Below are 24821 nucleotides of genomic sequence, written 5' to 3' on the forward strand. Positions count from 1 at the left end.
ACAGCCGCTCCTCCCCTCCGTGGCCACCGCTCCGCTGGGGCTGAGCTGCAGAGAGCTCTTACCTGCACTCCTTCTCCGTCATCTTGGATGGGTCTGTGCACCTATAGAACTTGCCCTGCATTCGAGAGAGATCAGGAGAGATTTTGCTGTGACTTCAAAAGCCCTGGGGAGTTGTGACTTTTTCACAGCCCACAGTCAGCCCCCACCCGGCCTCCGTGCTGACTCTGGCCCCTGCCTGACACCATCACCGGCTTCCCCACTCTGAACTCCAACGCAACCCAGTTCACAGGGTGCTTCAGGGGCCACGGCAGACCCTGGGGTCAGCCCCAGGCTGAGAGAAGCAAACATTGCCTAGCGCTGGGAACAATCCTTCCACGGCCCTGAGCCGAGACCTTTCTAGCTCATCCTATCTGGGAGCCAACTACTTGGAAAACAGGGAAGAAAGCAGTAACCACAGAATTAACGAAAAGTTAAGGACTGCTGACAGGTCGGCTCAGTCTGCAGACTATCCTGAAAGCTCTCCCCACACCAGCTGGGAATTTAAGCTCAATTATTAGAACAACGCTGAGCTCAGCCAGGGCCAGATCAGTCTTGGAGCAGCCAAGGCCTGGAGAGCGAGAGTGGTGCTGCGAACAAGGAAACACTTTGCATCCAAAGCGCAGAGGAAGGCAGAAGCACTCGCCGCCTTAGAAAGGGGGAAACTGAGGCAGTAAGCAGGGCGAGGCAGCTGGTCCCTTCACACGTGCTGTCTGGACTTCACAGTACCCTGGGTGTTTCCCTCCCTCCTCCCACCGCAGGCTCTTCTGCCAGGAGGTCTGGTGCAGGCAGGTCTTGCAGAGCACAGAGAGTGCTGACCCCAGCACTGGGAGACACCATCCCCAAGGGTTACGACCAGAAGAACCTGAGCAGGACACGTCTGAGCAGAACCTCACTCCTGCCCATCTGAGATGCCTCTCACCTTGAAGAGCTGGACCCCGATGCAGGCAAACATGAACTGCAGCAACGTCGTGACGATCACAATGTTACCGATAGTCTTGATGGCCACGAACACGCACTGGACCACGTGCTGCGGAGGTCGAGGACAGTGTGCACGTGAGTATGGCTGGCGCAAGCCCCTGCTGTGTGTCCCACACCCTCTCACTGCAAGGATGGGTCCCAGGAAGAGCAGGAGCCTGCTGAGAGCAGTGGGATGGAGCTGACCTCTTCCACAGATGGGCAAGGGAATTGTTTTCCTGGCCCCGCAAACCCTACAGGGCATGATGCCCTCCCGTGAGGACTTCCATGGGCCGAGGACCCCCTCTTACCTTCAGCCCCTTTGCCCTGTTAATGGCTCGCAGAGGCCTCAGCACCCTCAGCACCCTGAGGATCTTCACCACTGAGATGGTACTGGACCTGAGGAGGGAGGCAAAGCTGAGACAGGGCAATTCCCCTGCCCAGGCCAGCCTGGCACAGCTCCACCAAGCAGCCAGGGAGGCCAGGCTGGGACCAGGGGTGAGGGGCAAGGGATGGCAGAGACATGGGGATGTCACTAAGCCATCACCCCACATAAGGCCAGGGGACACTGGCAGCTGAAGAAAGCAGCTCCAGATTGAACTCCTACACAGATCTTCACCTTTGACACTCAAGAAGTTTGTCTCCCTGTCTCCCAGCTGCGCATGCCCTTTCCCCCTAAGCATGACTTCACGGACAATAACACACGGGCTAACGCCCAGCCCTTGGGCTGGCTGCTGCTTCTCCATCCAGCACGGAGAGCTGCAGCACCCCAACCATCCTGCCAGGCTAACGGACCAGTGCCCACCCCGCGAGGTGTGGAGGTGCTTACTCAATTCCCATGGAGATGAGGGAGACAGCGACCACCAGCAAGTCGAGGATATTGAAAGAGTTCCTGCAGAAGGAGCCTTTATGCAGGAAAGCACCATAGGCTGTCATCTGGGGAGCAGAAGGAGTTAGGAGAGAGGCCAGACAAGGCTTGGGGGCACGGTCCCTCCACAGCCCTGGGGCACACAAGGCATGAGGGGCTTCTCACAGCTCCATGGCCCGGGGACTCTATCCTGCTCGGACTTCTACCTCTGCCATGGCCCACCTGTCCCTGCGTCACTGCGCAGCTGACTCAGCTGCCTGACCTCACTGGAGGGGACACATAGCCTCCGGGGCAGGTCACACACCACCTACACTGCATGATCTCTGGGAATGCGAGGATCAGCCGGCAGCTTCTCCTTGCTGTGACCTCAACCTTGTGCCCAAAGAGCGCAAGTGTCCATGGCCAGAACAGTCCAGACCCGTGCGCTGGGTCACGCGCATGGCCAGGATCATGGGGCACAAGGGACTCACCTTCAGGACAATTTCAACTGTGAAGACAGAGGTGAAACCAATGTCAAAGTATCCAAGGATCTGGAAACAGAAACACCATAACTGGATGAGATTTGGGTGACATGGGAAACGCTCCAATGTGTTCAAACATCCTGGCATTGAGGTTTTGCCCTCCACTCTGTGGACTAGGGAACCCACCTAGCTCAACAGAGCTTCTAAACGCAATGCCAAGACAGCTCCTGAATTTCCCTCAGCTTTGCTGATTTTTCCCCAGTGCGTCATCCAGCCTGCAGCCTGGGACCAAGCTCTCAGTCCCCAAGTGAGTGAGGCTCGACCAGATTCCCCTGAAAGCATCTGATCCCCAAAAGCACCGAGTGCCCTGGGAAGCTGTCTCATGCGAGATCTCCCAGTCCCTGCCAGACACTGCATGGGTGCAGACCCATTTGTGCCTCCTGTGTGGCTAGAACTTTGGCTGCTACTGCTCCATGCCGGCAACATTTCCAGTGTGCCACCTCATGGGACGTCCCTATCCCAGTAAGCCACCACAGCCTTGGACCAAGGTAATCCCGCACAACCGACCAGGTGGATCTCTTCACCCAGGAGTAAAATGAGATATGGAGCAGTAAAAACTTGCCTCAGCTGTGCCCTGAATGGAAAGCTCAATCAGCCTCTCCTCCCAGAGCGTGTTGCCCTCCCAGAGCCAGGGATGACATCTGGCAAACAGGTCTCTGCTTACTGGGGAGCTGGGGGTCTTCACGAGGTCTCCTCCACCCACCCCAACCCTCCACAGCTACACGGGCACCTGATTGCGGAAAGACTCGGCCCGGATGGGATCCTCAGCTGCCAGCGAGATGCTGCTCAGCAGAATGAAGAGCAGGATGAAGTTGGTGAACCAGGTGGCGTTGACAATTCTGTGGCACAGCATTCGAAACCTGTCAGGGACACAAACGGCATGAGACGCTGCGAGGGGCCAGAGGGACATCAGATAGGGCCACGGTAGCTTGGAACAGGGTTATGGCTAAACCTTGAAGACAGGAAGGTCCTAGGCATAAAGGAATGTCTGTGCCAGCCCTTCCACAGAGAAGACTTTTCCCAGTGAGATGGCTCCCTTCAGAACTGGCTGTTCTGCACAAGTAGGACCCCACTGGGAAGGGTCAGTGCCAGAGGTACTCGAGCCAGGCCTGGCTCCACAAGGCAGGGAGAAGGGTCAGTGCCTACTTGTTGGTTGGGCTGAAGATGAAGAAGGAGCTGGCTTCAGGCATGGGCACAGCCTTCTCTTTCAGCTGTAGCTCTGCGAGGGGACGCGGCCGAGGACTCAGAGGGATTTCAGGCTCATCTTCCTCATCGTCACCTGCAGGGTGGCCACGAGGAGAGAAATGCAAAGAATCACCCAGAGAGGGAACGTGACCTTATGGACAATCCTCTGATCCTGTGATTTGGATTTGGCATCTGTGCCAGAAGGACCTCAGTACCCCAAGGCTGGTGGAGGGTCACCACATCCTTCGCTCCTCACACAGCCAGGGTTCTGGCACCGTCTCTCTGCAGTGCCTCCCCAGCTCTCCTGCTGCCCAGCTAGGGACAAGTCTTACCTGGGAAGTCTGCAGAAGGGTAGGGGTCTTTGATCTCATTGACACTGGATTCAAACTCGTCCACTTTTAACTGAAACAAGGGAGAGACAGAGAGAAGGACATACAGCTGCATGTGCCAGTATTGCTGCCAAATGTTGCACGTTGGCCAGGCTCTTTGAAGCCACGTGGGACAAGCAGTGTCCCTGCATTTGGCCCGTACAGCACCAAGCACACGGAGTCCTGGCCCAGGATGGAGCAGGGTGAGGGGAAACACCTCGGGGATGCTGCAATGTGAGCAAAAAGCAATATCAAATGGGACAGGGGAACGTGTGCTGGGCAAGAGCCTGGGGCCATGCACTTCTATCATGGGTGGAAAAAGAGATGGGGTGACTCCTGGGTGAGTTCCCATGGGGCATGTCTGGAAAGTGGACAGGGAAGTAGCTGCTGGCCAGACGCTTACAAGAGGCAGCTCAGCACGCAGTCAGGCAGCTGAATAGAGGGGTTTGCATACAGGGGGTGGACGTGTCTGGAAAGCTGCTGACCTGCTCTGCTCCCCTCCACACTGGTGTGCACCAGCCCATCTCAGCCACTGACAGCTGTGGCCCAGGAAATCAATCGGAGCCAGCAATGGACCAGTTTCACCAGGCAACGTGTCCTGCCTGGGCCCAGACAGCCCTCATCACCAGAGGATCCTAAGGTGAGGAGCGATTCTGGGCCAGAAGAGTCCAGACCCAGGCTGGCTCCAAGCCTTTGCCAGTCCTGGACAGTGGGAGGAGGAGCCTGGTCCCTCACCAGGAGCTCCCCAAGGTCCAGCCCCATCAGCACTGACCTTGGCTGTTGTGGGAATTCCTTCTCCCTTCGCTTTCTGCTCAAGTTTCTTTGCCAGCATCTGCTTCTCATCTTCAGACTTCTCTGGGTAAGCTCTGAGCGGAGAGGAGAGGAGAGCAGGAACTGAACTCTGGGCAGGGGCATGCACAGTGCTGCTCCGTCCCCTCACACCAAAGCAGTCGATTTGGGAGCTCCCACTGCCAGGGACTGCAGCACTCACCTGGACATCTTCCGCCGCTTGCGTTCTTCTGCTTTGGCCTTCTGGGCTAAGGTCAGGCTCTCAGCCTCGGCCAGGTTATCAACTGCAATGGCCAGGAAGACGTTGAGGAGGATATCTGGAGGGACAGTGCTAAGGCCATGAACTTGGTTCCCGTTTGGAGGTTGTGGCCAGAGCTGCCCATGGTGCAGGGTGCCCTGAGAAACCTTCCTGGAATTGAACCCTTGAGAAAACCCTGGCTGGTGGTCCCTAACCCTGCACCTATCCTTGTTGAGTCCTGAGCTCTGGGCTGGCTGCCCAGCTCAGTTTGCCCAGCTCAGTCTTGTTACTGCATTGACTGATGGCTGAATCTATGCCTGTTGGTTATCCAAACCTGCTCCGCGGGGTGTTTTTCTCCACACTCCATCCACCAGCCACCACCAATGCAAGCCCTGAAGCCTGTGGTTTGTTTCCCTGCTCTTCAGAATTGAAAACCTTAAGGCAAGCACCGAAAAGCTTAAGGAAGCCCTCCCTCTCCCCCCGCTTCACGCTCCTGGGTAGCTGATGCTGTGAGACTGCGTAAGGAACCTTGGCCTGGCTTCACAGGCAGAAGATACAGTTTCCACAGACGAAGAGGATGATGAAGTAGATGCAGACCAGCATGCCGGGAAAGGATGGGCCCCCGTAGGCCATGATCCCGTCATACATGATTGAATTCCAGTCCTCTCCAGTCAGGATCTGGGAGCGGAGCAGAAACAGGGGCTCAAGAGCCCCCACAGCAGAGCATGGCAGACCCCCACAGCTTGATCGTGCCCTCCCGGCTCCAGCCCCAAACCCTCACCCAGACAGACCCCCACCTCCCTGCTCCAGCCTTGAACCTGTCCTACAGTTCATGACCCTAACCACACTTCCCTGCTCCCGTCTCAAAGCTACATCACCACCCACAAACCCACACCTCTCTGAGCCCCAGCTCCTGCCCAGAGACCCACGGCCCAGGCGAGACACCCACCACCCTGTTCTCCAGCTCCCTGCTGCCCTTCCCACAGCCCCACACCTGGAAGACGCTGATGAGGGCCTGGGGGAAGTTGTCGAATGTGCTGCGCCGTACTTCCATGTCCTCAAAGTCAAACTTGCCCCCAAAGAGCTGCATGCCCAGCAGTGCAAAGACGATGATGAAGAGGAAGAGGAGGAGGAGCAGGGAGGCAATGGAGCGGACCGAGTTGAGCAGGGAGGCCACCAGGTTGCTCAAGGATGTCCAGTACCTGGGGAGAGGAGAGACAGGAGTGTGTGAGAGGAAGGAATGAGGAAGGCTGTGGGGACGACCAGGCAGGTGCAGGGAACAGACCGCCTGGCCCAGGTGGATGTGCTGGCAACCCAGCAAGGGGGGGTCTGGACCAGCACCGCTCACAGGCTGGGCACTGGGACTGCTCCAGCCAGGCCCCAGGAGGTGGAAATGAAGGTCCAGGCGTGGTGTGACAGATAGGACACCCTGCTGCCTGCACAGGGCACCAGCAGGCAGGATGGGGAAGGGGGATGAACACACAGCACCCCAGAACCCAGAGCAAGAGGTGCCCCAAGAGACTTCCAGCAAGCCCTGATCTGTCCTCCTTGCCTCCTGCAGACAGAAATCCCCAGCTTGACTTTGTTCCTCCATCCAGGAGCTACCAGCTCTGCTCATGCTACAGTCCTCCCCAGGGACAAGGCCAGTGATGCCTGTGGACCGCGAGCCCTCATCACCCCCAGAGCTCCCTCCCCAACCTGGTGATCTTGAAGATGCGGAGGAGCCGGATGCAACGCAGCACAGAGATGCCCAGGGGTGACAAGCTGCCGAGCTCCACCAGGATGGTCTCCAAGATCCCCGCACACACCACGAAGCAGTCGAAGCGGTTGAAGAGCGACATGAAGTACTGGCGCAGGCCCAGCGCGTACATCTTCAGCAGCATCTCAGCCACGAAGAGTGCTAGCAGCACCCGGTTGGCATTGTCTGGGGTGGGAGATCCAGCCCATCAGAGCGTGAACCTCTTCATCCCAGCACGGCACAGCAGGAAGGGAAGGAGAGCAGAGCTGCTCACCTCCCTTCTCTGCCCCCACTAAGTCCTGAGCTGCAGCAAATGCTGCTCTTCAGGGAGCACGCAGGAGAGGAAGATGAGAAGGGCGATGTGCAACTGTGTGCTTGTACGTGTGAGAGTGCGGCTGCACGGTGCATGTGATCCCTGCAGCGTGTGCACGTGTACTGGGCTACACGTGTGCGCATGCACGTGCAACTGAGCTATGTACACGTGTGCACAGCTGTACTCCATGTGTCTGTCTGTGTTTGCACATGTCTGGGGTACAGCCCCCATAAATGTGCGGGGCTGTACCGCATGAGTGCATGCAACGTGTGTTTGCATGTACTGTGTATGTACAGGTGTAAACGTACACACTCTATGTGTGCGCAAACCCTGCACATGGATGTCTGCAGGGTGTCCCAGGCCCTCCCTCCCCTCAGGTCTCTGCTCACCTTGCACTCGTGTCAGCCATTCTGGCTGGAAGTGGTGCTCAGAGGCGATGGAGAGGGTGTTCAGTGCCACCAGCAGGATGACAAGCCAGTAGAAGAACTTGGACTTCACCACATCCCTGCACTTCCTACGAAACATTCGGTTCCAACGCCTCCACTGACGGCTGGAGAGACAGCCAGAGGGTCAGCAGGGCAGGCCAGCGGGTCCTGCCCTGCCCAGGGCTGTGCCTGCAGACTGCAGAGCAAAGCCACCCCTGCTCCCTGCTCCAGGGGCCTTCCCTGAAAAGGGCTGAAGAACAAAACCCCGCGCCTGACACTTGGTGTATTCACTCAGGCATCGCAGCTCATTCACACAAACACCTTCTGGCTCCTTTTTGGCCTACAGTCACTTCTGGTTGGCTGCTACAGGCCCAGCTCCGAAATCACCAGACACGCTGCCTGGGCCGTGAGAGGATGCTCAGAGTCTGGTCCCAAAGTGAAGAGGCTGTCCACCCTGAAGTGGCTTTTTGCCAGTACCAGAGCATAATTCCCTGTCTGCTGTTCGCAATGTTTGCATGTTCTTCCTGAACACACAGCCCTTGGCTCTCCCCAGAAACCGGTGGCTGACAAGAAGGCCTGGCCCAGGCAGGACAGCAGGTGAGAGACTGTGCAAGCCCACACGCAGAGCAGCAGATGGTTCAACGACTGCATACTTACAAGTAGAGAATCCACTTGTTCATGCCCTCAATTTCATACAAGCTCTCTGTCTCTGACCCTCCTTCATCTGATGGCATCATACCTACGGAGGGAACGACATCCCAGGCTTTCCTTGGAGCCCTTGGGAAGAACATATGGGTGGGGACCTCTCCTAGGAGCACACCAGGAAGAGCTTCCCCATCAGAAGTGAAATCAAGAAATGTCATCTCAGGGAGACAGCAGCGAGAGTTTGGACAGAAGGTCAAGTGCAAACCAAGTAGGAGGCAGCAGGAACAACTGCCCTGCAGCAAGAGCAGCAGCAACCCACTTCTAGTCCCTCAGAATTGTCAAGCAATGGCAGGGAATTCATGCATCTGTTAGCGTGCGAGCTAGTAACCCCGCGCTCTGCCCCTGCACGCAGAAGTGTACATGCTCCTCATGGCTTCTCACGGCCATTTCAAGTGCATTCTGCCAAAGGAGACCCAGGCCTTGCTAGTAGTCTGCAAATCCTAAAGACAGTGGTTAAGGTGGAGATTTAGCTAAGTTATTGCTAATTTGGGTCAGATTCAGTAAAATTATTGAGGAAAGGGAAAAAAAAAAAAAGGAACCTGTTCTGTAGAAGTCAAAGCATTTCATTTTATAGGTTTTCAAGCAAAATGAGTCTTTGTGACTTCTCCAAAGATCACCCTCCCTCCCTAGGATGCTCAGTGTTAGGAACCCAACCCTCATGCTAAGAGTCTTTGACCAAGCACAGCTGGTACCTTCTCCCCTGGCCCGGTCACTGTCCATGACCTCTGCGTGGGTGATCCAGTCCATGTAGCCCTTCAGATCCTCCTCCAGCTGCTGCTTCTCCCGCAGCTTCTGAAACGTGCCCCGCGACTTGGCCTTCTCACGCTCTTTGGTGAACTCACTGGGACAAGGCAAGCAGCAGAGTGAGACTCAGGAGGGGGACGGCGTGGAGGTCAGGTACCACAGCCCTGTGCCAGGCCAGTCCTGGCAGAAAGAAAAGGTCTGAAATACCCTACCACCTTGTGCTACCACTAGATTGCTCTTGTGACTTTCCTCTCTCTTGGCCCTGTACCACAGTGCAAGATCACGGGGGATCAGCACCTGATGCCTGATGGCACGCAGGGTTTCCTCCCCTCCACTGGCTGCTCCTTGGGAGCTCCTTGCTACAGGATGCTGTGGTTGGACAGGCCAACTAACACTGGAAGTTGGAGGCTGTGGGACTTCACCAGCCCTGCTAAGGATTAGAGCAAGTGGGGTCTTGCCGATCTCAGAGGCAGAAAGCCCCAAGCTCTCCACATGGAGAAGGTGAGCTCATCACGTGGCAAGTAAACAGGACACATGGTAACATGGAAAAGACAAGTCTGCCAATGCAGGGGATACCACTCTTCTCATTCTTTTTTAATTCATTTACTTTCTCTCCTGGTATCTGGCAGGACAGCAGATCTGCTGCCCAGCCAATCTGGTGTTGCCATGTGTTAGTAACAGGTCTCAGACATTAGAGGTGGTGGATGCCCCATCCCTGGAAACATTCCAGCCCAGGTTGGCCGGGGCTCTGAGCAACCTGATCTGGTTGGAGATGTCCCTGCTCCTGGCAGGGGGGTTGGACTGGGTGGGCTTTGAAGGTCCCTTCCCACCCAAACCACTCTGTGATTCTATGATTATAACAACCACTACAAATACTAAGCCTCAGAACTTGTCAGACTGTGTCTGGATTTTCCTGATCTCGAGCATATTTGAGCTGTATTTGCAAAAATATTTTAGAAACTTTCGCTGTGCCTGCAACTTCCTCTAGGATCAGATAACTATTGTCCAGCTCGTCCTGCTGCAACAGCCAGGTGCCTCTGGTCTGTCTTGTGGTTTTGAGCCTGTTTCAGTTATAATAATACCCAGCTGGTTTGAACCTTGTGCAGCTGTATGGTTCTTGCCACGGAAGGAGACTAACAAATCCAAGTAATTAGGGTGTAACTAACCCTGTGAACTATAGAGGCGATGACTGCGATCCACTTGCGCGCACAGGACTGAAACATATAAAAAAGCCCCTGAGCCTACACAGAACTGAGGAGAAAAGCTCCCCTAACTCCTCAGGACAACACATACTTCCCAGCAACAAAATCTGGATGCTGGCAGCTCACCAGAGCAATGCAAGGTAGGTTGAGCGTTGCACCAGAGATAATTCATGAACGGCAGCTTTAACTGTACTACTATGGGAATTAGCACTAATTGAGTCGTTTGGCATGGAAGCGTTATGATCATTGTAACCAGACTGATGACAGCTCCTTGTTGTGTTTGGATGAGATCAGACTGACAATAATTCTCTTGGATCCTTCGCATTCATATCAAAGGCGTTTTCCTTAGCTTGGCCGTAAGGAACTGGTGTGTGCTCACAACAGGAGGGCTGCGCTGCGGGTACCAGCGAGGATGAGTGTCTCGACCCAGAGCCGTGGGGTGAGGACTGCTGTTTGAGCTCCCTGCTCAGCTGCTTTTGCTGTGAGTGCTGGCAGACCACGCTACAGACACTTAACAGCGTGCACCATGGCTGTGTTTGCTGACAGCTGCTTGTGCTACAGGGCAAAGATTTCTGTGTCAGGTGTTGAGCTAAAACCTCAGACACCTGGACACTAACACAAGAAGTAACTCCAGGCTTAGGGTTTCTAAGCATGCAAAAAAGGGAAGAGGAATAGGAGAGGAAAAGGAACAGAAACTTCCAGGCTTTCCTCTTGTACTGTTAAAACCAGCCAATGCCCACGCTCTGATCACGCTCGCTGATTTGCTGGCAAAGAGAAAGATCAGGGCGGCACTTACCCGCTGAGCACCCCCAGCACCAGGTTGAGAACGAAGAAAGAACCAAGCAAGATGAGGCTGACAAAGTAGATCCAGGGCCATTCATTCCCAATGGCATCATTCACCTGGCAAGGAGAGAGGCAGATGAAGCACCCTGAGCATGCTGCCCGCTGTCTGTCTCCCCTTAGAGCCCCCTCAACAGCCTCTGGGAGCTCTGTCCCCTCTAAAGGGAGTGCTTGGGATGGCAGCAAACAAACCTGACTCTGAGCCCTGCCTCCTTATGACTCTGCGTCTGGTTTTAGTGGAGGTAAAGCCAGACCCAAGCATTTTGGGAGCAGACATAAACATCAGCCCCACGCCTAAGCCTCAGCAAGACAGTCTGCTAAGGACAGCAAACCACGGGGTTCTGCTGAAGCATCCACCAGCCAGCCATTGTGCCACTTCACAAAGGCAGGAGCTGGAGCACCCTCCTGTCTTATCTGGAGAGCAAGGACAGCTTGGGCGGTGCCTGCAGAGACGCAGAGGACATGCCTGGTTGCACTACGGGACCTGCATCACTCTATGAAGCTTGGTGGGGGCAGGATGGCTTTCACTGGCAGAGAGACCTAGCCCTGCTCTGGGGCCCTGTGTCCTGGAGGGAATTCCCCGCTCCGAGGCAGGACCAGCAGTGACCTCTGCTGAGCTGGGCACCAAGCCCAAGCTTCTGAAGCCTACCCAGTAGAGGACTTCGGTCCAGCCCTCCATGGTGATGCACTGATAGACAGTCAGCATGGCGAACCCGAAGTTATCGAAGTGAGTGATGCCGTTGTTGGGCCCCGGCCAGCCGCTTCGGCACTCGGTGCCGTTGATGGTGCAGTGTCGCCCGTGGCCAGAGCTGGTGCATGGGGCTGGCTTCTCTGGCGCCACCGTGGCAATCACATCTGAGGGAGAAAGTCGTGGTGTGAGCAGCAGGTCAGGCCACGTAGAGCAGGTCCCAGCACCTCCCAGCCTCCTGCACAAGCTTTCCAAAAGGGGCCCCTTTCACCACCTCCTCACACCACATACCACCAGCAAACTGTGTGCTGTACCAACCATCCTTTGGTCCTGCCACAGACCCAGGCCTGATGCTGGTAAGACCAGACTTTCTGCTACCCACAGAACCTCTGTGGTCTCCACAGCAGCCACCCAAAGATCTCTGCCATATGGCCCCTATGCCACAGCCCCACCTGTCCCGAGATAGTAGCAGGTCTTGTGCATCTTCCCCTTGAAGAGCTCTTGCCCAACAATGGCATAGATGATGATCATGAAGAGGACCAGCAGGGCGATGTGGAGCAAGGGCACCATGGCCTTGATGATGGAGTTCAGGACGACCTGAAGGCCTGCACCAAGGAGAAGGGAGAGGATGTCAACCACTTCCTAAGCAGCTTTGGGTGCTACTTGCTTTCCTGCCAGCCCCTCTGACAAGCAGCCTCTGAAATGCTCCATGCCAAGGGAAGTGGAGCACAGATGGGTTGGGATTGAAAATCTCTGAAGCAAGAAATCCTTTCTCTACCCGCCACACACGCATGCGGAAGACCCCAGCAGAGCCAAGCACCAGGCAGAACCAGAGGCTGCTTCATGCCCCTCCACTGTTGCTCTCATCCTGGCTGTATTCACACAAGTTATGGGAGAAGGAGATCCCTGCCCTGAGAAATTCGGGTGAGGTCCTGGCTCCTTTCACACTGGCCACCTAAAGGTGCTGACACTGAGCTACAGAGGGAGCTATATGTGTGCCAACCTGCTGATCCCCCCATTGACAACTGCAAGCTGTAGGGATGAGCAAGAATCTGCGGCCCCTCCGTACCCACCTTGTGACTGGCCATGACCCAGCAGCAACAAGAAACCCACCCCATGGCCCCCCACCCCGGCCAGGCACAGGGGTTCAATCGACCCGCCAGCCCTTCACGCTGGCAGGGCACCCAGCACCCACTTGGCACTCCAGACACTAGGCGCAGGGGTCTCAGCACACGAAACGCTCGCAGAGCCTTCACGTCGAAGCCACCTTTCCCCCCTGAAGTCCCTCCTTGCTTCGCATTGACCTGCTCCAGGGTCATGGTGATAAGCCTGAAAGAGCCGGGGCACAGAGCAGGGAAGAAAGGGGAAGAAGCAGACGGAAGGACAGGAAGAAAGAGAAGGGCATGAGGATGGAGACTAAGAAATCTGTGTTCAGGATTCAGAAGCAGGAAAGCAAGGGACAGGACTCTACCAGCCACACTCAGCCTGACGTGGGGAACAGCTCTTGGCTAAGTCCAACCCCTGCGCGCGCTCACGGCCGGGCACCCCTCCGCTGGGTGCCACCTCCCACCCCCCTGGGGCCCCGTGGACCCTCTCCCTGTGTGCCGAACCCTGGAGGACCCCATGCCACTCCCGATCTCCAGGGCAAGGAGACCTGAGAGGTGTTAAGGAGTCAGACAGGAAGAAACAGGAGTTAGAGAGGATCCCAGGGGATGTCAGGGCATGAAAAAGGGGCCCATGGGAGAAGGCCATGAACTGAGTCTACAAGTTGCCCCCAAACCCACTGCAGTCACTAGAAAAATCGATGTAGCTGGTGGGCTACGGATCAGGCCTGGCACAAACTGAGCACCAGCAGCTTCCCCTCCCTGCATTACCCGAGGGACACGATGGAGAAGTCGAGCACGTTCCAGCCGTTTCGCAGATAGGCATCCGTATGGAAAAGAAACCCATAGGCAATTATCTTGAGCATCGCCTCAATGGCAAAGAAGATCAGGAAGGCGTATTCAATCTTCTCCTGGGGATTGGAAAGGCAAGCAGGAGAGGACGCTCTGTCAGAGCAGGCTGTCACCTCCCTTGGAATCACCACCACAGACGGCTGCCCCCTGCGTGTCTCTGGATCAGCCCCTGCTGCCAACCCGTCTGCCATCTCCCACGCACACCAGGCAGCATTGTCGCTACCCAGGGCAGGAGGGGTTGGCACGCTGAGCCACTGCATGCCACTCTCTGGCCTGCAGCACGATCCCCTGCGTCCCTTCAGCGGCACGCTGCCAGGACCACCTCCCTGGTACCTGTTCTTACAAACCGTGCCAGCAAAGCCACCATTCCCCAACCCAGCACCCAGAGGTGCCTGGCCCAGGGCAGCGCACATCTCTGGTTCTCCTCCCTCACCCTCTCATTCTGCTGTAGCCTTCCTCCCGCAGGCAGCACTGATGCCTCCTCATCCTCTCCAGCTGAGGGCTTGCTGGGTCTGTCCTGGAGACACCACGCAGGCACCACGGGACAAGCCAGCTGCATTACAGCTTCCCTTGTGCCCTGGGCTCCCAGGGCAGCGAGGCTCTGGGCTCGAGACCTCTTGCCTAATGCCAGACACTTGCCTGGCAGTGCTGAGCTGCTAGAAACTGGCCTGGGGGCTGTGCTGGGCAGAGGCATTGCGCCCATTCCCAGGCAGGACCCGGCACCCCTCTGCAGGGGCTCGGCACAGCCCTGCAGCCGCGGGGCCCGGAACAGCTCATCTTTCTCCGGAGCGTGGCCAAGAGCTGCTTGCAGAACCACCTGGTTCTGCCTGTCACTGCCATCACTGCCCTTGCTGCCGACAGCCCTTTCCAGACTGGGATTAAAATCCCTGCGAAGCAGCCAGATGGATGGGGGTATTTATATTTCTGGTTTTTCATGGCCCCTCTCCTCCATCTGCACCTCATGAAGGGCAAGGAGCATCCCTGCTTGGGCTCTGCAGGGAATTGCACCCAGAAAGAAAGAAACGGCTCTCTCAGACCAAACTGGGAGCCGGTCTCCACTGGGGAAGGCTGCAGTGCTGTGAGCACCCCTCCTCCCACGGTCCCTCTGGCCTGCCAAATGGAAAATGTTGTCCATCTGAAAAACCAGAGCCAGGGCTCAGGCAGAAGCTTTGCTCGCTCAATTATCATGTCTGAAAGCATGCCACGTGTCCCTGTACGACTGTCACCTACACAAGTGTCAGTTCCTTGTTGGATCTGAGGGCAGCAATAGTAAGAGCAGCGATTTTTGGTGTTATCAGGGCTCCGTCCTCAAGATTTCCACTAAGACAACTCAACACCGCTCGCCTCCCTCCCTTATCAGTGACAGGTGCCCCTAGTCTGTCCCCAAAAGCTTGTCCTTGCAATCCCAGACATGTAAACACAACTATCGTGAGGATCATTTCAGGCACGGAGGGGCTGCAGAGCCGCACCAGCAGCCGTGGGGGGGTGGGGGGGTATCTCCCCTGCTGCAAATGGAGGAGAAACGGGGAAGCCCACTGCAAGCTACCACAGCCCTGCGGCCGCCAAGGCCCAGGCTGGTGAGTGTCAGGATCCAGCCCGCAGCCCCAGCATTGCAAAAGCTAATTCCTCGCCCTGATTCATCCAGCAGAACAGAAACAGGCTCCAGGGTGTTCAACGAGCAGGGATTTCCCTCTAAAAACCCCCTGCCCAGAATCAAAAGGTGACTTGGAGTCCTTTGGAGAAGCCCAAACCAGACGAACGGTGCTTTGGCCAGCTGCAACAGTATTTGCCCACCACACACTGCCAGCGAGCAGCCAGTTTCAAAGCCGGGCCAAGGAGAGCCAGCAGACAGCCCCCTGCGACCTGCGTACCCCCCTGCATCCCGGGAGAGACACCAACTGCAAATTCCCTTACAGTACCGCTCCGCTGCGCAGACCCAGCCACACACATGGAGCTGGATCGCCCCGACCTGTCCTGCTGGCGTAACCCCTTTAGTAGAAGGAAAAGGCTTGGCACCGCGCGTACAAAGGTTCTGTGCAGTGATCCATCAGCGCTGGCTGGAGCAATCCCCCACCGCCTGGCCTACAGCTGCGGCTCCAGTTCTCCCAGCTTATCTGGCTGTAAACTGTGGGCAAGTGCTGACGTTAGAGCAAAAGCCCAGGCCCCTGGCTAGGAAGACATCTCACAAGCATCTCTGTCAGCGGGCTGAGCGGGGGGAGCCTTTCAGTGAGGTACAGCTCATGGCAAACTCTACCTGGACTCTCCAAACTCCACCTGGCAGGTGTAGCTGCAGGACACATACTGGCAACGACATTCATGTGGCCACAAAGCAATGCCCTGAGCTGGGGCAAACTTACTGCTGCCTTCAGAAACCAGCAGAAAGAAGCTCAGGGATATTTTGTCCCGGCAGACTGGTCAAGCAGTGCATGTCCCGTACCTGCTGCAGACCCTGTCTCATGTGCTGGGGCTGATTTGAGAAAAAATCGGCCCTGCGCCTTTCCCAGCTCAGGCGCCGCCCGTGCTGCAGATCAGCTCGGAGACCGTGCACTCACAACCCAAGCGGTCACCCTGTGCTTGTGCCACGAGCGAGACACGGCGGACCCCGCGAGCCAGGCGCACGCCGCGTGCGGGCACAGCTCCGCTGACTTCACAGAAGCCCTGGCCGGTTTCTAGCAGCTGTGCCACCGCCGCCCACCGTTCCCTCACCACCCCCAGAACTCAGAGCTGGCTACCGATGGCGGGAGGCTGCTTAGGGAAGGGCGGCAGGGCCGCCTGGCAGAGCTGGGATTGGGTGTACGAAGAGCCCAGCCTTCAAATAAGCCGCTATAAAAAGATGCAGGCAGCTACACGCACACACACACATGCTTCAACCATGTTAGGGGACACAGAGAAACCTGACCCACGGCTGCTGAACGAGCCGCGGAGCAGCAGGAATAACGGAGCGCAGCACGCCAATGCAATGCGACACGGCACAGCCCCAGCCTGCTCGGCAACGTCAGCTCCCAGCCCCCGCGGCCACGCGGGGCTCTCCAGAACGCGCCCCGGCTCCTTGTCCCCGGTGTCTCCTCCTAGGGAACAGGGGGAGCAGGGCTTGGATAAAGCCAAAGTGGGGGAGAGATGGTCCTGCTCTACCCCGTAACGCTTACGAAGCACACCGGACTCAGCCCAGCTGCTTTGGGACGCTCTGAAAGGCTGGCCTGCCTCTGAGCAGTCACCCCTGGGCCCCATCTATCCTCCACCGCTGTGAATTGTTGGTCGAGTTGAGAAGTCAACTATAAAAAATATTTTGATTTCATTAGAATTAGATAAAATTAGACAAAAACAGCATTACAAAAACATCTTATGGATTAGAAAAAAATCTAAACAAAAAGAATAATAATAAAATATATTAAAATTAAATCACTGTATTTCTTCCAGGATAAAGCAAAATGGATTCACAGAAGATTTCCAGGTTATGAAACATACCTTTTTCATCCCCCGAAGCGAGTTCTAGTTAACAAAGCTTTCATGAGACTAAGTCTAAACCTAGTTTAAACTCTGTGTGCAAATCTTCCCTGGCTGGTCCTGGAAAGACAGAGTCACAAGCGTGGCTGCTCTCCAGGTTTTCCAGCCTCACGGGAAGAAAGTGGCAGCAAAGGTCTCCCAGGAGATCCTCCCTTCCCGAAACTTTCCTTGCTGGAGACCCCCAGCTTCAGGACAGAGCGACTTTCACTGCATTGAGTGTTTGGGATGCAAGAGGCTTCTCTGAAGGAAGCCCGGGCTGGGCAGGCTCCCGCACAGCCGTTAGCCGTGAGCTCTGATGAGCGGGAGCCTCGGATCCTGCCTCCACAAATAACGCGGGGCAATGTCCTCACCGCTCTGACTCAGTTTCCCCTCACACGTTTTGCCTCCTCAACAACTGCAAGGCCTTCAGATAAACTCAGTCTTCTCCGGGGAGGACTGGGCAGTGAAGAGAGGGAATTTAAAACGTGACGGGGAGAAATCAAGTGCATTGCAGCATCTCTGCTGCAGGAAGAGGCGACTCCAACAAGGCTTTGCTGCGCTGCCGGCGAGCCCTGTGCGGAGCACAGCCTGACTGACACCTGAGGTGACGGGGGTCTGGCCCAGCTCGTAGCTGGGATCGCTCTTACGAAGCCACCAGAAGATGATGACAAAGGGAAAGCAGAGCAGGGATGAAAGAACAGAGGCCTGGGGCTGCCAGGCTCCTGGCACAGAGGGCTGTTGGCATGGCAACGGGCTGAAAAATCCCCCAATAGGATACAGCGTAAGCAATCTAATACACGATAAATAGATGAGATTTCACTTATAGATGACACTACTCAGTACACGCCTGCCTGCCTCCCATCAGCGGAAAGGCTGCTGGTCCTTCTCGGGCAGCACCAGTCCCTGCCCAGCGGCACTCCAGGGGGGTTGCCGATCCCCCCATCACGCTGCTGGGCTTTCTCCAGCTCTGCCCTCCCAGGCGTCCTGGTCTCAGCCAAATCCCAAACTCCCTCCAAGCTGGAAGCCCCTGTCCTCGCCGTCCCCACCTCCTGCTTTCCATGCTCGACCTGCCCCTGTTTCGCTCTGCCTCAATAATCTCTCGGCGGAGATAACCGCACCCTTCAAATCCTGTTCTGCTCCCCGACCAGGGAAGAAACCAAAACCAGCGTCTTGAGCTTCACTCTGCCCTGAGCTCGCAGGTTTTAGAGAAGCTGGGCAGACAGAGCACCGGGAGGCTGAATTAATGCCCTGAGAATTAACTTGCTGTGGGTATTTTTAATTCCCCTCCTCTGTGGATCTCTCTTGGATTTAATTTTTAAAAGACTTAATAACACATTGCCAAGAGTGACCCCTGAAAGCCTGTTCAGAGGGAAAGAGACAAAGCAGTTCAGGGAACCAAAAAATTGCACAAGAAAAACCTTACTTTGTATTTTGTACCTCATATTCTTTGACTGTTTTAATATTTTTCCCTGCAGAGTCTCTAAGGAACAGGTCAAAAACACAGAGGTGCTTCATTTAATTCAGAAGTTGCCAGCAATACCTACACACCCCAACACTAACAGTGAGGAATCCTGCAATTAGCAGAAGAGAACATTTAATTTAAAAGGGCATATTTCGATGTTTTGATGCAGTCACCAAACTCAGACTCTCCGTGGAAATCAATGTGAATTGAACCACAACGGGGATCTGAAGAGGGTAAAAGGGTGGCAAACTAAAAATAGCGCAAGCTATTGATTTGGATCACATCAAAGCATCTTATTCCAGGCAAAACGGAGTGAGGGGAAAAATGGAATAATTGATTGGAAAGGAGTAATCTCTCTGCTTAATACAGATGGGGTTTTTTTTCCTCTCTTAAATAAAAAGTATCAAAACTAAAACACAGTTTTGAAATGAAAGGTCAGAAAATTTTATTCCAAAAATGCTGAAACAAAACATTTCAGCCTTTCTGGAGCAGGATGTTTCCTTTTGGAAGTGTCATCATAAAAAATTGCGGGAATTTGTTCTTTTTTTGGCATCAATCCTTCCTTCCTGTGAACTTCACACACCAGTCTGCTGCCTTTGATCTCAACCCCTCTGAAAGCCCATTTCGCAGCGGTTTCTCCACCCCTCTGCCTCCCTGACTTTGCGGCATCTCTTGCTGGACCGACGACGCCCGACTGCACCCGACGGGGTGCCCCCATTACAGGTATTACCATCTTGCACCTACGCCATGCTGAGGGACCATCTCGGGAGCCCTCGAAGCCGAGCAGCCGGCCGTCCCGCGGGACAGCGGGAAGGGTTGCACCTTACCAGGCTGGAGTTGGCCACGTTGGTGTCATCCTCAGGCATCGGCAGGTAGATGGCCAGTGCAACACAGTTGGCAAAGATGGTCAGGAGGATGATGATCTCGAAGGGTCTGACAGGAAGAGTTAAGGAGTGGACACGGGAAAGAAAAAGCAGGTACAGTCCTGCCCCTGCCCTGCCTGGGTGTATGTGGGGCAATCCCACCGGCTATGGGGAAACAACCTCCCACTGGGTCAGAGAACCAGAGGGAGCAGTTAGACTTCACCCTCCGCGCATCCTCAGTCGCTGCCGTCTTCTTGGGTCCCTGGGGAAGGAGGGAACGGGCCAGGATGAGATGCAGGGCCTGGATACTCAGGACACGGCTGCTGGAGAGGGGCAGCTCTGGTACAGGACATATGGTAACGGGGCACAAATTAAAAGGCTGCAGTGAAGGAACAACGAGGGGATGGGAGAGCTGGTAGCTTCCCCCTCCTCATCCTTCACTGAAGCATCCTGAAGGGTCAGGTCCCTCTTGCATAATGTAGGCACTTGACCAAAGCATCACCCTTCAGAGAGTGCTGGCCCTGGCCTCCTCCGCACTCTGTGTCCAGAAGGGAGATGCTGCGGAGCAGCAGCTCCTGGGTGGGCCGTGTTTCCCTGACTAGAAGGTATCTAGGGGCAAGACAGCTCAGCTAGGGTCTCCTCTAGCAGAACATCCAGCTGCTAACATCCCCAGGTATCCCACAGCCTCAGTGCCCCAGCGCAGGCAGTGCTCCTGTGACTGTCCCCAGGAGTGGGAGTAACCAGACACGCATTTGGTCACTCCCAGGCTCCTGCGGCTGTGACTGCTCTGCTGGGCCACTGAAATCTCATGGTCAAGCTTTGGCTATCACGTTCCTGCAGCCCCAAAAGAGCTCAAACTCTGTCTCCAGGACGTCATCCATGGCTGGGCTCTCACCCCAGGGACCTCACTCCCTGTTCATCTCAGCACAGTCCAAACTTGCCACCCTGTGGCATCCCGGCAGCGCAGTAGACAGAAGACGACAGCCATCATCTTCTGCTGCCCCTACGCTGGTCACATTTAGGTCCTGCTGCAGCTCTGAAGTGCCTGTGCCCAGCCACCACACTGCGCAGCTACGCACGCACCTAAAAGGAAAGGGATCTTTTCCACTCATCTGGTAGACTTTGCTGCCAGAAGTCAGCTGAGTACAGCACGACGCAAAAAGCGACAAGAAACAGTTTTGGTCACAATGCTAATTCGAAGTTTCCTGGCCAATAATGTTTCTGATGACTCCATCTCAATTGTCCCTAATCCACTCGCCTCGCCTGTACTCATTAGTAACCCTGGAAGCCACTGAAGCTAAAAGTAGATGGAGGAAATGAAAATGCTGGTCCAGCCGCCCACCGGGCCAGACCCACCTACTGTGTAAATCAACAAACAGAGACGTAAATCAGCACGCTCCCCTCCAGCCCCTCCTCCTCTCCATTGTCCTACCAGCCAACATCCACACTTCGGACCACAGCCAGCGTCTACCCCCATAACCTGTTTGAGATCTCTCACTCCCATCCCCACCCAGTAACTACCAACCTGCCATCACTGCCAAACTGGTAAATCTCATCCAGCAGGTACAGAGGTTCTGGTACAAGGCAGGATTTCCCAGCATCCCCATTTCACTTTGGGTAGACCTTCCAAAGGAGAGCAGCTCCCAGGAACACGCTCTGTGGGAACACCATGCTCAGCCATGCAGACTGACACCGCTACAGAGCCCACCACAGCCCTCCAAACTCTACCCCAGCAGAGAGGCCCTGCAGCCATACTGATGCTTCCCTATGCCATGGTTAACCAACTAATTAGCTCAGCTTTCCAGATAATTATGCTGAGGTCTGCCTTGGGCTGCAGGGCCACGCCACCGTCCGATCCAGCATCACGGGGCAAGGGGCACCCAGGGAGCATTCTCTCCGTATCCCCCTGCTGAGCTGGCTGAGTGCTGCCAGTTGTGTCCTACGCTCACCAGAGCTTATTTTGCCTTTTCTGGAGCCTTCTACCCATCAACTTGATGACATTTTGAAAACCAAAGTAAGCTGGAAAAGCTGTAGCCCTCTGTGTCCCAGACAATGGGGAGAGCCCAGGGGTTAGAGGTTCCCTGCCTGCTCTGATGGGGCGAGATGAGCAGCCCTCCTTGAAGGGTGACCTACCTCGTAACTGGAGCTGGAACCAGCTTGCTGCTCGAGAGCCTGTGAGTCTGGCACTGTTATTAGGCAGAAATGCAGTGGGACAGACCGAACCAAAAAAAAAGAGGCATGTAGCATCACTGGGTACTTGCCACTGAGGCAGAGCCTCAACATCCTCCTCACCTCCTTGCCCTGCAATCTCACTTCTTTCTCTCCAGCAGCCTCCTGCTACGCAGCATCCAAGGGGCCCAACATCTGCCTTGTAGCAAGAATTAGGCCCCTAGTGCCTTGCAGCTCCAAGGTCCCCAGACTCCTCATCCACCTGCCTTGAAGTCCTCCTGGCTGCTAAATGACCTGGAACGTGGGTGACACCACAAAGCTAGACGTGTCCCAACAACCACCACCTTGCTGGGCTAGCTGTTGAGCACACGATACCCAGCGATCTGCAGAGTACCCAGATCTCCTTGTGCTAACAAACGTGGGTTTTGAGATGTGAGCAAATGTCAACATAAAAACCCCTCTGCCTCAAGCCAGCCTGACTTTCACCCCGCCTAGGCTGAGGGCAGGGATAATCCCCGTGCTCCAGCTACCTGGAAAAGACCTGTTCCACTCCTGGGGCTCAGCTTGGTGCTCTGACAGCAGAAGCTACACAGCAGAGATGGACCCAAGGAACCGTGTACCGCCGTACTGAACCCAGACGCCAGGTATCCCCACAGAAAATGGTCACAGCTAATCTCCCCTTGGCAGCTTGCCCGGCCCTAAAGACCACAACAACCCGCAGGAACTGGAACGACCCTGTCATGCCTTGCAAACCCTGATCCCTGAACGAGGGCAGCCAGGTGCATTTGGGTATAAATACAGCCAGGCGCAAGAGAGGCGCTGGAGAAACCTGATGCCCTGGGTCATTTGTCCTCCACAGGTCAGAACCACCTACACCTGCAACCTTCCTGGTGGCACACCCACCTCTCCCCTCTGCGCTCCCCTTCCATGGCACCGATGTGGGAAAGACCCCCACTGTGCTATGCACTCTCTCTGGCATGTGTTGGCCCGGAAGGAGGAATGTGTTTGAGCGTGTTGGAAGATGTAAGTCCTATTTCCAGCTCTTCCCCTGCCACTGGGGTGTATGCACAACTTTCTTCCATGCTCAGTGCCTATTTAAGACACAGCCCTCTTCCATATGCTTGTAGAACAACCCAGTCCTCACGCCAGAGAAGCAGAAATGGAAAATTCCCCAATTTTGACCCTGCTTCTTCTCCCTGAAGGACAGAGAGCCCCTTCGCAGTGAAGGAACAAATTCCATGGCCAGCACAGGACCACCAGAGGTGTGAGCATGGCCTGAGCACCTTGGGCTTTGAAGAAGGCAGCTCTGGCAGTGCAGGAGCACGGTTTTGGTGTCCCCATGGCACTACGTGTACAGCAACACAGCCAGCCTAAGGCGACCAAGCCACCTCCAAGAGGAGCAAAGCCTGGCCAGGGCTGGGATGACTCTGCCAAGGCCAGGAACATGCAGATGGGTTCACCAACTAAAATGAGAAAAGCTGGGGTGGAAGAACTGGATTGGCTGGAAACATCCCCAAGTTCCATCATTTTTGCTAGAGCCCAAACATTTTGCTGAAGCCAAAGTGAAATATTTCATCTTCCATCCTCTTCCCTTCCATAAAATACAGGTGAACAAGGCAATATTTCATGGCCTAAAATAGTTCCTGGATGGGTGGTAGGAACATGACATTTTGGTATTTCCAAGCTATAATGCCCAAGTGAAAAGATGGCAAATCAAAGAGCAACCACCCAAAACCCATTCCTACGTTAAGCCAGAGGCACAGAGAGATACCGTCCCTCTGAACAGCATCATTCACAAAAGCCTTCACCTGTGACCCAGTGCCGGGGAGGGGTGGGGAAGGGGAGCTGAGAGGACAACGGTGTCGGCAAGCATCGGGGGGCTGCTGGCCAGCCCCCACCACCAGGCAGGGAACGGCTGTGGGATCTGGCAAGCAGTGACACACACAAGGAGCCATCCCAAGCAGCTCGCCATGGTCTCACTACCACTCCCAAACCTCTGCCCTGGGGCAGTCTGCTGTCCCCATCCCCATCCCCAGCTCCCGCTCTCCCAGCCTGGCCCCATCCCCGCCCCAGGACGGGAACTGTGCCCCCTTCTCACACACCAGACCCTCTCCCCTCCCAGCGGGCTGTCCCCTCTTTCTCCCCAGCATGGCTCCAAGTCCCTTGCCACCCAGGCTGTCCCTGCCTGTCCCTGTACCACCCTCCTGAAGGTTCCCATGGCCTGACCCGCTTCTCAGCCCCAGCTTCCCCCACAAGCCTATTCACGCCCCTAATTCGCACAGCCGCTGCCATTGCCAGCACATCCTACCAGGGCTCCCCAAGCACCTCGTTGCCTTTTGCAGACCTGACGAGACAGCCAGCACGGGCTTGAAGTGGGCTGATCGAGCGCTCTCCTGCCTGCAGCCCACGGGGTCCTGCCCCCCAGCACCCCTGCTTACAAGCACAGGTGCTCCCAAGCCCATGTAGCCGGAAGGATACTTCCACTCCACGATGCTGATGCATGCCTTCCGCAGAGGGTTTTCCAGGGTTAAGCAGAACAGAGCCCTTGGTGGCCGGGGGGCTGCTGGCGGCACTGGCTTCTTGGACTTCTCCTTCTGTTGCCTCTTCTTCACGTCATCCTGGGGAGAAGCAGGCTCCATGGTGTTTGTCCCCTAGTCGTTTCTCCCCCTCCTGCCCCACAGCCGACCCCCCCTTCCCCTGGTCCCAGCCAGCTGCAGCTCCTCTGGATCTCCCTTCTTGCGGAGTCAGTCTCCTCCGCGCACCAGGGGAGGCGGTGGGGGAGTGGGGGCTGGAGCCTGCACTCGCATGTACAAACACACAAAGCATGAGTTTAAATTTAGATCCCGGCCCGGCTCCCGGGTGCTGTCACAGCTCCTGAGGCAGCAAAAGGGCCCCTGCAGCTGTTGCTGCTTTACCGGGCACTTCGGGAGGCGAGCGAGTGCTTCGCATGCCACCGACCCGGGCTGGGGGTGGGAACAGGCTGCTCAGCACTGGGCACACCATGTCTGAAAGAAAAGCACCTTTGTCCCAGGTCAGCTCTTTCCCCAGCTCCCCCAGCCTCCCTTGCCTGAACTGGGAAGCCAGGCTGCCTGCGGCAACACGTTCAGCCCCATTTGCTGAATCGCATTATTCAGGGTGAGATGGAGAACGTGACTCTGGCCAGTTCCCGGAGAAGGTTACCCCACAAACTGCTCAGTCTTCTCTCTCTGCAGGATTTCACCTTCATTTGGTGCAATCTGCTCAGGTGAGCCCTGGACCCTGTGATCCTGGGG

At 55.8% G+C, this 24821-nt stretch overlaps 1 protein-coding gene across 2 annotated transcripts in view; it reads right to left on the minus strand.

Moving 5' to 3' along the window:
• CACNA1S (calcium voltage-gated channel subunit alpha1 S) overlaps positions 1 to 24215 on the minus strand; it is a 42724-nt gene extending 18509 nt beyond the window's left edge. For both annotated transcript variants that reach the window (XM_086765926.1, XM_086765925.1), the window contains exons 1-23: positions 24028 to 24215; positions 19345 to 19450; positions 13492 to 13631; positions 12813 to 12946; positions 12070 to 12222; positions 11579 to 11784; positions 10886 to 10989; positions 8836 to 8984; positions 8096 to 8177; positions 7403 to 7563; positions 6661 to 6886; positions 5957 to 6164; positions 5520 to 5640; positions 4927 to 5041; positions 4708 to 4801; positions 3900 to 3969; positions 3529 to 3661; positions 3113 to 3242; positions 2332 to 2391; positions 1823 to 1929; positions 1305 to 1392; positions 959 to 1066; positions 63 to 115 (exon numbers count right to left, since the gene is read on the minus strand). In XM_086765926.1, coding sequence (XP_086622052.1) covers positions 63 to 115; positions 959 to 1066; positions 1305 to 1392; positions 1823 to 1929; positions 2332 to 2391; positions 3113 to 3242; positions 3529 to 3661; positions 3900 to 3969; positions 4708 to 4801; positions 4927 to 5041; positions 5520 to 5640; positions 5957 to 6164; positions 6661 to 6886; positions 7403 to 7563; positions 8096 to 8177; positions 8836 to 8984; positions 10886 to 10989; positions 11579 to 11784; positions 12070 to 12222; positions 12813 to 12946; positions 13492 to 13631; positions 19345 to 19450; positions 24028 to 24188 — 2909 coding nt within the window. In that variant the 5' untranslated portion in view covers positions 24189 to 24215. The remainder of the gene's footprint in view (positions 1 to 62; positions 116 to 958; positions 1067 to 1304; positions 1393 to 1822; positions 1930 to 2331; positions 2392 to 3112; positions 3243 to 3528; positions 3662 to 3899; positions 3970 to 4707; positions 4802 to 4926; positions 5042 to 5519; positions 5641 to 5956; positions 6165 to 6660; positions 6887 to 7402; positions 7564 to 8095; positions 8178 to 8835; positions 8985 to 10885; positions 10990 to 11578; positions 11785 to 12069; positions 12223 to 12812; positions 12947 to 13491; positions 13632 to 19344; positions 19451 to 24027) is intronic.
• Between the last annotated feature and the right edge of the window lie 606 nt (positions 24216 to 24821).

The sequence above is a fragment of the Chlamydotis macqueenii genome, chromosome 23 (genome assembly GCF_036417535.1).
Source record: "Chlamydotis macqueenii isolate bChlMac1 chromosome 23, bChlMac1.mat, whole genome shotgun sequence".
Classification (NCBI taxonomy): domain Eukaryota; kingdom Metazoa; phylum Chordata; class Aves; order Otidiformes; family Otididae; genus Chlamydotis; species Chlamydotis macqueenii.